Source organism: Rana temporaria, unplaced genomic scaffold, assembly GCF_905171775.1.
Source record: "Rana temporaria unplaced genomic scaffold, aRanTem1.1, whole genome shotgun sequence".
NCBI classification, from domain to species: Eukaryota; Metazoa; Chordata; class Amphibia; order Anura; family Ranidae; genus Rana; species Rana temporaria.
In genome coordinates, this window is record NW_024404828.1 from 1 (window position 1) to 13,538 (window position 13,538).

The 13,538-nt window shown below is 53.6% G+C and overlaps 1 protein-coding gene across 1 annotated transcript; it reads left to right on the forward strand.

Annotated features, from left to right (window-relative positions):
• Window positions 1-724: 724 nt before the first annotated feature.
• On the forward strand, window positions 725-10,393 carry GRINA (glutamate ionotropic receptor NMDA type subunit associated protein 1; the record flags this gene model as incomplete). The annotated part of the gene is made up of 4 exons (XM_040335063.1): window positions 725-956; window positions 1,042-1,170; window positions 6,915-7,058; window positions 9,862-10,393. Coding segments are annotated over 4 exons (655 nt in total), but the record flags the coding sequence as incomplete, so codon positions are not given.
• Window positions 10,394-13,538: the final 3,145 nt, after the last annotated feature.

Sequence of the window (13,538 nt, forward strand, 5' to 3'; positions counted from 1 at the left end):
CTCTTCTCTCTCTCTCTCTCTCTCTCTCCCTTCTCTCTCTCTCTCTCTCTCTCTCTCTCCCTTCTCTCTCTCTCTCTCTCCCTTCTCTCTCTCTCTCTCTCCCTTCTCTCTCTCTCTCTCTCCCTTCTCTCTCTCTCTCCCTTCTCTCTCTCTCTCCCTTCTCTCTCTCTCTCCCTTCTCTCTCTCTCTCCCTTCTCTCTCTCTCTCCCTTCTCTCTCTCTCTCCCTTCTCTCTCTCTCTCTCTCTCTCTCTCTCTCTTCTCTCTCTCTCCTCTCACTCTCTCCGCTCTCTCTCCCTCTGTTCTCTCTCTCTCTCCCTTCTCTCTCTCTCTCTCCCTTCTCTCTCTCTCTCTCCTTCTCTCTCTTTCTCCATTCTCTCTCTCTCTCATTCTCTCTCTCTCTCTCTCTCCCTTCTGTCTCTCCTTCTCTCTCTCTCTCTCTCTCTCTCCTTCTCTCTCTCTCTCTCCCTTCTGTCTCTCCTTCTCTCTCTCTCTCTCTCTCTCTCTCTCTCTCCTTCTCTCTCTCTCTCTCTCTCCCTTCTGTCTCTCTCTCTCTCTCTCCCTTCTGTCTCTCTCTCTCTCTCTCCCTTCTGTCTCTCTCTCTCTCTCTCCCTTCTGTCTCTCTCTCTCTCTCTCCCTTCTGTCTCTCTCTCTCTCTCTCCCTTCTGTCTCTCTCTCCCCCCCCCCCTCCCCCCGTGTTGTGTAGATCTGATTGGATGTTTGCAGTGACGCCGGCTCTCTTGTTCTTCCCCCGCAGGTCTTCCTGGTCCTCACGATTCAGCTTCTGGTGACGTTTTCCTTTGTGGCGGTCTTCACCTTTGTGAAGGAAGTGCGGCTTTATGTGCAGAGGAACACCTGGACCTATTACCTGTCCTATGCCATCTTCTTCTGCTCCCTCATCACTCTCAGCTGCTGCGGGGACTTCCGCCGCCGACACCCCTGGAATCTGGTGGCGCTGGTATGTCCCCCCCTCCCGTGTGTCCGTCGCGCCCCATGGCCGGGTGTAAAATGCGTTCTGACGTGTGTGTCTTCTCTCTCCTTAGTCCATCCTGACCCTCAGCCTGTCGTACATGGTGGGAATGATCGCCAGTTTTTATGACACGGAAGCGGTAATAATGGCGGTTGGGATCACCGCGGCCGTCTGCTTCACTGTGGTCCTCTTCTCCATGCAGGTAGGTGTGATCGGGGGATGGTAATACCCAATATATTTCTGTGCTGAAACGGGTAACCTCTGTGTGGTTGGGGTTTACATTGGTTGTATAGTGTGTGCTGCGGATCTCATAGTGGGGGAGATGAAATATCGTTTTCAGGGGTGTAACATTTTAGGATTTGATGGACTTTATACTTTATTTATAATTCCAACAGCCGCCCAACATGTTAATTTCCTCCATATCTTCCCTTTCTGGTCGCTCAGACAACCCGGTTCTAGGCGGGTACCCCCATATAGCCCCTCCCTCTCCCTGCAACCCCCTTGCTTCTAGGCAGGTAGCCCTCTCCCTGCAAACCTCCATTCTAGGCAGGTAGCCCCCTCCCCTGCAACCCTCGCTTCTAGGCAGGTAGCTCCCTCCCCTGCAACCCCCTCGCTTCTAGGCAGGTAGCCCCCTCCCCTGCAACCCCCTCGCTTCTAGGCAGGTAGCTCCCTCCCCTGCAACCCCCTCGCTTCTAGGCAGGTAGCCCCCCCCCCTGCAACCCCCTCGCTTCTAGGCAGGTAGCTCCCTCCCCTGCAACCCCCTCGCTTCTAGGCAGGTAGCTCCCTCCCCTGCAACCCCCTCGCTTCTAGGCAGGTAGCCCCCTCCCCTGCAACCCCCTCGCTTCTAGGCAGGTAGCTCCCTCCCCTGCAACCCCCTCGCTTCTAGGCAGGTAGCTCCCTCCCCTGCAACCCCCTCGCTTCTAGGCAGGTAGCTCCCTCCCCTGCAACCCTAGCTTCTAGGCAGGTAGCTCCCTCCCCTGCAACCCCCTCGCTTCTAGGCAGGTAGCTCCCTCCCCTGCAACCCTCGCTTCTAGGCAGGTACCCCCATGTAACGGGAGGGCCCGTGGAACCCAGAATCTCTCGGAAAGTATGGGATACTCTTGCTTCAGCTCCCCATACACCTCTTATGTCTAAATCACCCTGTGTCCTTTAGGGGTGCAGGGTGACTGAGAAATGTATATCTTGGACTACTTCAAATGGGACAGTAATATTTATTAACAATATCTCTCAAGAAATATGAAGATGTTATCCCCTGTGTGCTGTGAGGGCTATGCCCAGGAAGTATAACTCCTAATATGGGCATTCCAGGAAGTTCAATTTAAGAGTCATTAGATCCTCATTGATTGTTGTGCTAATTGACCCTGCAATTGTGTGACGGTGTATTTGTGAAAATGTTGATTGTGTCTTCTGAGCTACCAGACGGCAAGTCTAGCCTAAAGGTCATGCCTCTGATTCAACTATGCTGTCTAAGGGATTAGTTAATGAACTCACCTGTTGTCTGCTAAGGGATGTATTGACACTCAGAATAATGTGTATTGGGGGCTCGTTGGGTAACCATTGTGTGATGTGGGTGGGTCTGGGTCTTTGTGGTGACTGCAGTTTTCTCAAGTGTAGATAAGAGCCTGTATTCCTTCCAATAAAGGTCATTCCTGCTTGAACCTCCTACAGAGCTTCGTCTCGTATTTGGGGCAGAATTATTCTTGTGGGTCTTGTTCGCCTGACTGGAGCTGCCTTGGTGTTGGGGAATGGAACGGCTTTAACCCCTCTCATACTTGGGGTGCCGTTACACCCCATATAGCCCCTCCCACTCCCAGCAGGCCTCGATTCTTTGCTGGTGTCTGGCGGGAGTTGGATGTGTCCTTGCTGGGTGTTAGTTGGTATTAAACCCCAAAATCAGACATTTCTTATATTGCAGGTTACCAATTCTCAGATGTGACCGCCACATTCATTCTCTTATTGAGGCTTCTAATTTCACCTGCTGATCTGGCCAGTAAGTCTGTTCTGCACAAGCTCTCCAGCAGAATGTATCATTTGATGGATCAGACAAACCATTGACCACAGGCAGTGGTGCTTACAATGATTAGACAGGTTTTTGGTTTGGTGACCTGTGGCATAATCTTCAGGGACTGTACCCGGCCCTCGCCAGAGAAGACATGGGGCCAGTCTGTGGTGGTTTTAGGTGCCTACCTTGGCCCGCTGTGCGTTGGGTTAGCAGCAAGGTGCTACATCAGTCCAGGGCCATCCACAATGGTGTGACCGAAGCTTTGGGATCCGCGGCTAAGGCTTCAGGGACTGTGCTCTGTACCGGTCTGTAATGTCGCTCGGGGCTCTGGATCCTAAAGACTCCGCCTGAGACATATCAGTGTGTGTCCTACTCGGAGGGACGGAGTCACCCCCCTTCCTCCAGTTCCTCAGATGTCTGGGGTTGTCTGCCCGGATGCACAGACTCCTGTGGCCAATATGCTGGTCAGCAGAACCGGAGTGCAGAGAGCAGCTGCAAAGAATTCTCTTCATAGGAAGGGTTCCCCCTTGTCCCCCATGGGCCGAGTCCTCCAGGTCTACATCAAGACACCTTCAACGCCCAAGTCTTCTGCCAGTGAGCGGACCCCCATTTCTGAGGGGAAGGACATTTGTTGGCCTCTTTTTTATTATCTCTCTGGGTTTTGGACATCCCAGATTTTTTGGGCTCATTCTGTCGCCACCCAAGGCTACAAATCGGGAGCCCCCCCCCCTTCACAGATTTGACTTTAAACCTGCCCTCTTCTCCGAGGTGAGCGCCGGTTATCCAGGTCGCCCTCCAGCAGCTTCTTTTGTTGCTGGTTATTGTACCTGTCCCAGTTGTGGAAAGGTTTTTAGGGATTTTATTCAGTTTGTTCACAGAAGGGGGGGCGGGCTTAAAGTGGTAGTAAACCCCGCTGCCGTGTGTTTTTATTTTACACCTGAAAAGCAAAAGCCATAATGAGCTAGTATGCACTGCATACTAGTTCATTATGAAATACTTACCTGGAAACGAGGTGTGAGGAACTTACCTGGTCCACGCTGAGGGAGATGTTGCCTCGGCGTGTCTTCCCGGGTATCGCCGCTCCAGCGGCGATGTCACTCCCACGCATGCACGCGGTAGACTTCTCTGCTGGGCCTTTAGCCGAGGATCCCCTCTGCGCATGCGCTGCTCCAGTCACCCTAACCTTACAGGTTCAGGAGATATTCTTTCTACCTACAGGTAAGCCTTATTATAGGCCTTATTATAGGCTCACCTGTAGGTAGTACAGAGTTTTCTACCACTTTAAAGGTGGCAAACCAGATCTTCTCATGGTCAGGATCTCCTTTTCCAGGGATTTCTGCCTATCGCATCCCAGGAGGATCTGCCAAAGATGGGGATTCCAAATGTAGACCTCATGGCCTTCAGGGATCCTCTAGCCCTGGCCTCCGGATGCCTCGATCTGTGCCGCCAAATTCTGCCCACAAAATAGGAGAGGCCTCAAATCGGACCAGAGGACCCCTAAGGTACGCATACATACTCAGACTTCTAGCAGATGATCTCCGGCCCGTCCCAACAGGTCGGATCTTTTCATTCCTCCACCACGCAGTTTCTGGCCTTTTAACAGCCGCCGCGCGAACTTATACGTCTACAGAATGGCACGGCTGGACAAATGGGCGTACATGTACGTCCCCTTTAATTTGCTGCCGCATGGGTGTGCGCTGCCAGCGGCACGCTCGCGAGCTTCGTGACTGTGGGACCCGCGGACTCTGTCCTCCGGTGTCCCGCGATCGGGTCACAGAGCTGAAGATCAGGGAGAGGTCAGTGTAAACACAACATCTCCCCGTTCTTCCTAGTGACAGGTCACTGATCATCGGTTCCCTGTCATCGGGAGCGGCGATCAGAGAAGTGTCACTCGTAGTGTAATGGTTAGGAACCCTTAAAGGGGTTAATATGGAAACACAAAAGCAGCGCTCAATGGAGACGGCATAAAACGTTAGTCTTGTATAGGGTAAAATACCATTGGTGTAGCACAGAGCTATGGGCACTTTAAAATGCACACAATAATAAATGAATGTGATGTAATAAAAGATTATTAAGAGCAACACCGATACCACTGCGGAGCCAAAGACGGGAGGGGTTAACATTAAATCCATAGGGCCACAGAGTAAAATTTCAATTCCTGAGCTACTAGCCAGGCCTTAAGGATTACTCGCCACCAGTTGCCCCGCCCAACCCCTACTATGCCCTGCCCCCTAATCCCGCCCCATAACACACCCTCATAAATGACACTTAAATGTTTTATGCAGAATTAAGTTATGAAAATATTAACAACTTTATCAGTGCAGCCTCCTCCTGTGCCCATCAGTGCAGCCTCCTCCTGTGCCCATCAGTGCAGCCCCTCCTGTGCCCATCAGTGCAGCCTCACCTGTGCAGAGGAAGAAGCAAGCCGTCTGAATCAGCAGAGAGCGGGGACTGCCTGCTGTAATAGCTTTCATTTGAATTTCCTGTGTTCCCGGGGATCACCGTCACATAGCCCCGCCTCTTGGCCCGACGCCTTTGATGTCACACATGTACCGCATTGGACCCGCGTTCTGTCTATCAAAGGCGCCGGGCTAAGAGGTGGAGCTATGTGACGGGGAACACGGAAAGTTCTAATGAAAGCGATTAGAGCGGGCAATCCCGCTCTCTGCTGATCCGGACAGCTCGCCTCTTCCTCTCTCTTCCCCTGGCTGGGAGGAGTGTTGGCGGTGCTAACCCCCCCCCCCCCCCCCACTCTGAGGCAGCCCCATGCTCGCCAACAGCCATTGTAAAATTTGAGGGCTGAAACTTGTCAACTTCAAGGTGACCTCCGAAATCCAGGTGGCGGGAGGAACGTGCGGTAGAATGGCTCTTGTCTACCTGCTGTGATGGGGGTCGGGGGTCCCGAGGATGGACGCTACGGGTGTCGCAGCGAGAGGCGGGGCAGGCAGGCAGACCCTGTGCGGGAGCCAATGGATGTGGTGATCGTACAGCAGAGCAAGAGACACGGAGGCCGATGGCCCAACCAATGGGGAGCCGGGCGCGCTCTGACGTCAGCAATGGACGGAGAGCGACAAGGCAGCCAATGGGGATCCAGACGCCCTAATAGGGGCGTCGGCGTTGGTGTAACCACGGTGATGGAAATAAATAGAAGAGATGCAATCGTTGTAACGCGAGCGTCTCCACTGAGCGCTGCTTCTGTGTGCTTTGCGCTGCTTCTGTGTGCTTTGCGCTGCTTATTTGGTTTTCTTGAACCCCACAGGTTGGACATTGAAAGTTCGCAGCGCCCGCGGGATTCTTTGTTTGTTGGATTTCTACTTCTGTTCCGAATTGTAAAGTTTAAAAATTCACAGCGCTCGTATTGCGAAACGTTGTGTTGGGCGGTCGGCCTCCTCTATTCCCCCTCCAGGGGTGTTGGGCGGTCGGCCTCCTCTATTCCCCCTCCAGGGGTGTTGGGCGGTCGGCCTCCTCTATGGCCCCCCAGGGGTGTTGGGCGGTCGGCCTCCTCTATGCCCCCCCCCCCCGGGGGTGTTGGTCGGTCGGCCTCCTCTATTCCCCCTCCAGGGGTGTTGGTCGGCCTGCCTCCTCTATGCCCCCCCGGGGGTGTTGGGCGGTCGGCCTCCTCTATGCCCCCCCCGGGGGTGTTGGGCGGTCGGCCTCCTCTATGCCCCCCCGGGGGTGTTGGGCGGTCGGCCTCCTCTATGCCCCCCCCGGGGGTGTTGGGCGGTCGGCCTCCTCTATGCCCCCCCCGGGGGGTGTTGGGCGGTCGGCCTCCTCTATGCCCCCCCAGGGGTGTTGGGCGGTCGGCCTCCTCTATGCCCCCCCAGGGGTGTTGGGCGGTCGGCCTCCTCTATGCCCCCCCCCGGGGGTGTTGGGCGGTCGGCCTCCCATTAGTGGTTTCCTGGAGATCATTCGCTGTAACCTTGTTGTTGTTTTTCTTTCCACAGACAAAGTATGACTTCACGTCCTGTATGGGGGTCCTAATGGTCAGCCTGGTGGTCCTAATCGTCTTCTCCATCCTCTGCATCTTCATCCGTAACAAGATCCTGCAGATAGTGTACGCCGCGCTGGGCGCCCTTCTCTTCACGTGTGTAAGTTGTATGACGCTGTGCTGTATATCTCACCTGTATGGGCTTCACACACCGCGTCCTGTCACATCCGCTTCTACCCATGGGGGGGGGGGGGGGGTAGTGTACGGTCACATCCGCTTCTACCCATGGGGGGGGGATAGTGTACGGTCAGATCCTCTTCTACCCATGGGGGGGGTAGTGTACGGTCACATCTCCTTCTACCCATGGGGGGGGGGGGGGAATGTGTAGCGTCCCTTTGCATATACAGCAGCCAAAAGTGTTAAAAAAAGCTGATCTTGGTGTTAAATTGAGAGGAGGGATTTGGGGTCTTCTGGATCCCCCCATAAAGAGGACCTGTCACTGCCCGTCGCTGTCACTGCCCGTCGCTGTCACTGCCCGTCGCTGTCACTGCCCGTCGCTGTCACTGCCCGTCGCTGTCACAAGGGATCTTTACAATAAAACTGATAATAAATGAAAGCAACAGTGTACAAAATAAGCAAATGAAAATAAAATAACATTTAAAGTGAGGGGAAGAGGACTCGTGACGACCTGTGACCTCCATGCCCGAGAGGGTTAATAATGGCGGCCACACAAAATATTGTCGCTTTGGGCCCAATTTGGACATTTTCACTTAGGGGTGTCCTCACTTTTGTTGAGTTATTTGTTATACAAGCTGTACACCCCTCCCCCGTGTGTACACCCCTCCCCCCCCCGTACACTCACTACACAACATTGTAGATACAAAGTGTCGTTTCTTCAGTGTTGTCACATGAAAAGATTTACATAAATGGGGGAGGGGTCTGTGTGTGTGTGTGTGGGGGGGGGGGGGGTGTACATATATACACACACACACCGGCTCTTTTCTTTACATTTTGCTGTCTGCGAGGAATCCCCCTGACAGCGGATGAGTTGTCGTTGTTAAGGACGTGGAAGTTGTCGCTCCTAAGGACGTGGAAGTTGTCGCTCCTAAGGACGTGGAAGTTGTCGCTCCTAAGGACGTGGAAGTTGTCGCTCCTAAGATATCTCATCACTTCAAGAAATAGCGCGGCGTTCTTTTCGTCTTTTCTTTAGTGAATTGCAAAAATGTTTTTTTTTTTTTTTTTTCATGCCTCGAGCGATCTCCACCCCCCCCCCCCCCCCCCCCGTCCCGTCCCGTCCCCCCCCCCCCGCTGATCCTGGGGGTGGGTCCAGGTTTGTGTCGGTGGGAAAAGCTTCCTTTACTATGGAGGGCGGAGTTCTTGAGTGGGAATGACACTTGGAGGTCACAATGATAAGAAGCCTCAGCGTTGGTCGGGGATTATAGGTGTAATCTTCTCTGTCTGATCCGTGTAACCCCTCGGGTGCCGGACCAGATATATTCATCAACCAATGACAGCGAGTCCTGGCCCCGCATACGGGGGTCCGGAGAAGACCCCGACCCCCATGAGAAGGGGAAACGGGGCAGATCTGTCTAAACTCCTCCCATTATGTCACCTCTTCTAAATTGTCTGGAAACTTTACATGCAGCATGTGACTTCCTACCGTCTCCTGGAGCCCCGTCCCCTTCCCCCAAACTCTAGAGGTGGCAAAACAAGCCCAACGCCCTCTGTACCACCTCCAGCCCTCACCATTGTGTCCTACCCTCTGTACCACCTCCAGCCCTCACCATTGTGTCCTACCCTCTGTACCACCTCCAGCCCACACCATTGTGTCCTCCTACCCTCTGTACCACCCCCAGCCCACACCATTGTGTCCTCCTACCCTCTGTACCACCCCCAGCCCTCACCATTGTGTCCTCCTACCCTCTGTGCCACCTCCAGCCCTCACCATTGTGTCCTACCCTCTGTACCACCTCCAGCCCTCACCATTGTGTCCTCCTACCCTCTGTACCACCTCCAGCCCTCACCATTGTGTCCTCCTACCCTCTGTACCACCTCCAGCCCTCACCATTGTGTCCTCCTACCCTCTGTACCACCTCCAGCCCACACTATTGTGTCCCTCCTACCCTCTGTGCCACCTCCAGCCCTCACCATTGTGTCCTCTTGCCCTCTGTACCACCTCCAGCCCTCACCATTGTGTCCTCCTACCCTCTGTACCACCTCCAGCCCTCACCATTGTGTCCTCCTACCCTCTGTACCACCTCCAGCCCACACCATTGTGTCCTACCCTCTGTACCACCTCCAGCCCACACCATTGTGTCCTCCTACCCTCTGTACCACCTCCAGCCCTCACCATTGTGTCCTCCTACCCTCTGTGCCACCTCCAGCCCTCACCATTGTGTCCTCCTACCCTCTGTACCACCTCCAGCCCTCACCATTGTGTCCTCATTCCCTCTGTGCCACCTCCAGCCCTCACCATTGTGTCCTCCTACCCTCTGTACCACCTCCAGCCCTCACCATTGTGTCCTCATTCCCTCTGTACCACCTCCAGCCCTCACCATTGTGTCCTCATTCCCTCTGTACCACCTCCAGCCCTCACCATTGTGTCCTCCTACCCTCTGTGCCACCTCCAGCCCACACCATTGTGTCCTCCTACCCTCTGTACCACCTCCAGCCCTCACCATTGTGTCCTCCTGCCCTCTGTACCACCTCCAGCCCTCACCATTGTGTCCTCCTACCCTCTGTACCACCTCCAGCCCACACCATTGTGTCCTCCTACCCTCTGTACCACCACTCCAAACCATTGTGTCCTGGAAACGAGGCAGATCTGGTCATCGTCCCCTCTATACCTGTTTTGTTCATGGATGACGAGCGTAGAGACTTCTGAGATTGATGTCTTGGGTTGTGCCTGGCGGGTGGTTTGGTGGCTCTCTGGATTAATGGCTTTCTCTCTTGCCTCCCTCTAGTTCCTGGCGGTGGACACGCAGATGATTCTGGGCAATAAGCAGTTGGCACTTAGTCCAGAGGAATATGTCTTTGCTGCCCTCAATCTCTACACAGATATCATCAATATCTTCCTCTACATTCTGGCCATCATCGGCAAAGCCAAGGAGTGAGTGTTGTGACTTCACATCCAGTATTGGGCCCCTCAGTCCGGCCCCGAGGTTCCCCTATTACCAGGAAATGTATATGATGCTTCCTTGCTTTGTTTGTGAATGTTACTGCTTCTTCGCTGATGACAGCTTCTCTCGCAGCCTGACCCAATGTGGACATCCGTTCACGGAAATGTAGAACCGCTGCCGACCCGAAACACCAGCATGGATTACCACAAATCAGTACCCGTGTACTCTACATAATACCACGGAATGTGACCGATAATTACCCAAATATTACCCATAAACCACCACAGGCCGTGACATGTCTGTCCCCAAATATTACCCGTAAACCACCACAGGCCGTGACACGTCTGTCCCCAAATATTACCCATAATACCACCACAGCCCGTGACCCGTCAGTCCCCAAATATTACCCCGAATACCACCACAGGCCGTGACACGTCCGTCCCCAAATATTACCCATAAACCACCACAGGCCGTGACATGTCAGTCCCCAAATATTACCCATAAACCACCACAGGCCGTGACATGTCAGTCCCCAAATATTACCCATAATACCACCACAGGCCGTGACATGTCAGTCCCCAAATATTACCCGTAATACCACCGTGACGCGTCGCTCTCCAAATACTACCCATAATACCACTATGACACGTCCGTCCCCAAATATTACCCGTAATACCACTATGACACGTCCGTCCCCAAATATTACCCGTAATACCACTATGACCCATCAGTCCCCAAATATTACCCGTAATACCACTATGACCCATCAGTCCCCAAATATTACCCATAATACCACTATAACCCGTCAGTCCCCAAATATTACCCGTAATACCACCACAGGACGTGACACGTCCGTCCCCAAATATTACCCGTAATACCACCCTGACGTGCCGCTCTCCAAATACTACCCATAATACCACCACAGGCCGTGACATGTCAGTCCCCAAATATTACCCGTAATACCACCTTGACGCGTCGCTCTCCAAATACTACCCATAATACCACCACGGGCCGTGACATGTCGGCCCCCAAATACTACCCATAATACCATTACTGTCCCTGTATACTCCCCACCACCCTTCTTATGGTCCTCAGTCACTAGCTGCACTTTACTGGATATCCTTCAGATGTCACAACACTTCATTGTCCTGATTGGAGGATCACATTTTTTCATTGTCCTGATTGGAGGATCACATTCCCCCATTTTGTTCTTCTTTTAGGACTTTGTGTATATTGATCCTCCATAGTTGTACCTCCTTTGTATATATTGCTCTGTATACCTGTACTAGGTTAATTTTCCCGTAATGTGAATTCCCCGTTTTGTGTCGGAGTGGGCGGAGCATTGCTTTCTGACCTTCTCTTAGGATTGGGGGACCCCCATATATTCAGCAGTAGGGGGCGCCGCCTCGAACTCTCTGTTAGATCCATATTGCAGGGCCGCCATGTATAGTATCTCACAATGTGTTGGACTACATGGTTCTGCATACGGTGGACATTTCAGGACTGGCAGTCCCAGCATGAACCAGTCATTGAAAACCAGCCGCCATTCCTAGAAGGGCCACCAATGCTGCAATCCGATTGGACTCTTCAGTGTCCTGGTATTTGATTGCTGGTTCCAGCGCCTCCAGACCCAATGAGATTGATTTCTGACATAAAATGTGATCTGCTGCCCCTTGTGGCTGTACTGCTCATTGCATGATGGTTATGATGACTTTGAATAAAATCTTTTCCCGTTGATGACTGCTGTGTAATTCCTGGTGGGGGAGACTTGTGTACAATAAGTGAATGTGTTCTCCAATCAAAGTGTGTAAAGGTCAGAGGGTACCTGTGGGGGGGAGGGTACCTGTGGGGGGGAGGGTACTTGTGGGGGGGGGTGGTACCTGTGGGGGGGAGGGATACCTGTGGGGGGGGGGGTGGTACCTGTGGGGGGGAGGGATACCTGTGGGGGGGAGGGTACTTGTGGGGGGAGGGGTGGTACCTGTGGGGGGGAGGGATACCTGTGTGGGGGGGGGGTAGTACCGGGGGGGGGGTGTGGTACCTGTGGGGGGGGGGTACATGTGGGGGGGGGAGGGGTACCGGGGGGGGGGGGGGAGAGGGTACCGGGGGGGGGGTCCCTGTGGGGTTGTGGGGGGGGGGTCCCTGTGGGGTTGTGGGGGGGAGGGTCCCTGTGGGGGGGGGGTGGTACCTGTGGGGGGGAGGGGTACCTGTGGGGGGGGAGGGATACCTGTGTGGGGGGGGGGTCCCTGTGGGGTTGTGGGGGGGAGGGGTACCTGTGTGGGGGGGGGAGGGTACCGGGGGGGGGAGGGATACCTGTGTGGGGGGGGGTCCCTGTGGGGTTGTGGGGGGGAGGGGTACCTGTGTGGGGGGGGGGGTCCCTGTGGGGTTGTGGGGGGAGGGGTCCCTGGTCCCGGAGTGAAGTGTCATCAGAACCTCCAGCGAGTGTTGAAGGTGATGCTCGGGGTGCACAGGATCCTCAATGGTCCCCCGGGGGAATGTTTTTTGGGGTCCCCAGAAGACTTTCAGAGGAAAAAGCAGCTTTGACACAACCTTATGAAAAAGTAAATCCAAATAGAAATAAAGTGCAGCACTCAAACAAGAAATACAAATCTACAAATGCATTAATTCCTGAGATAAATATGAAAAGTTATTCAAGTGTTAGTGCCCAATAAAATGTATCAAGTAAATGGCCTGCACCCCCCCTCCCCCCGCCTGTGTTTTCTGCGTCGTTGAGTACCGTATATACTGGAGTATAAGCCGAGGCGCCTCATTTTACCACAAAAAACTGGGAAAACGCCTAGGGTGTCCGTCTGCATGCCTCACTGTGCCCATGACTAGACGTTTAACATGGGAGTCTATGGAAGGGGTGCCCGGCTTTGAAAAATCGGTGCTCCCACCGGACAACAAACTTGTAGAGGAAGAGGGGGCTACATGTGTGCCGGTACCGGGTCCCCAACTTCCGGGAGATCAGGTGCAAAAAGGTGAGTCGGTTATAAGCCAAGGGGGGCATTTTCAGCACATTTTTTTTGGGCTTATACTCGAATATATACGATGGTTTAGCCTCGTTTCCACGTCCTCTGCTGGAAAATGGAAGATCTGTGCTGAGTTCTCCAAGATGTACATAGAACCGCCTACCCGCCCTAGAACCGCCTACCCGCCCTAGAACCGCCTACCCGCCCTAGAACCGCCTACCCGCCCTAGAACCGCCTACCCGCCCTAGAACCGCCTACCCGCCATAGAACCGCCCTAGAACCACCTACTTGCTGAGTTCCTTCAACTGTGTGCGGGTCTACCTAACAGAAGGGAAGGGGGGACCCCAATATTGATGGCAGTTTCTCTTCATTGATGGGAATAAACGATGATTACTTTGATGTGTGAAATCTTCTCCATTCACAGAGGAGGGCGGAGTTATGATTTCTAATCGCTGGAATCCAAGAAATGGATGATGATCGGATGGATGATCGGAGAGCGGGGGAGAATTCGCTGTTTCCATAGTAACAGTTATATCAATTATCAGTCATCGT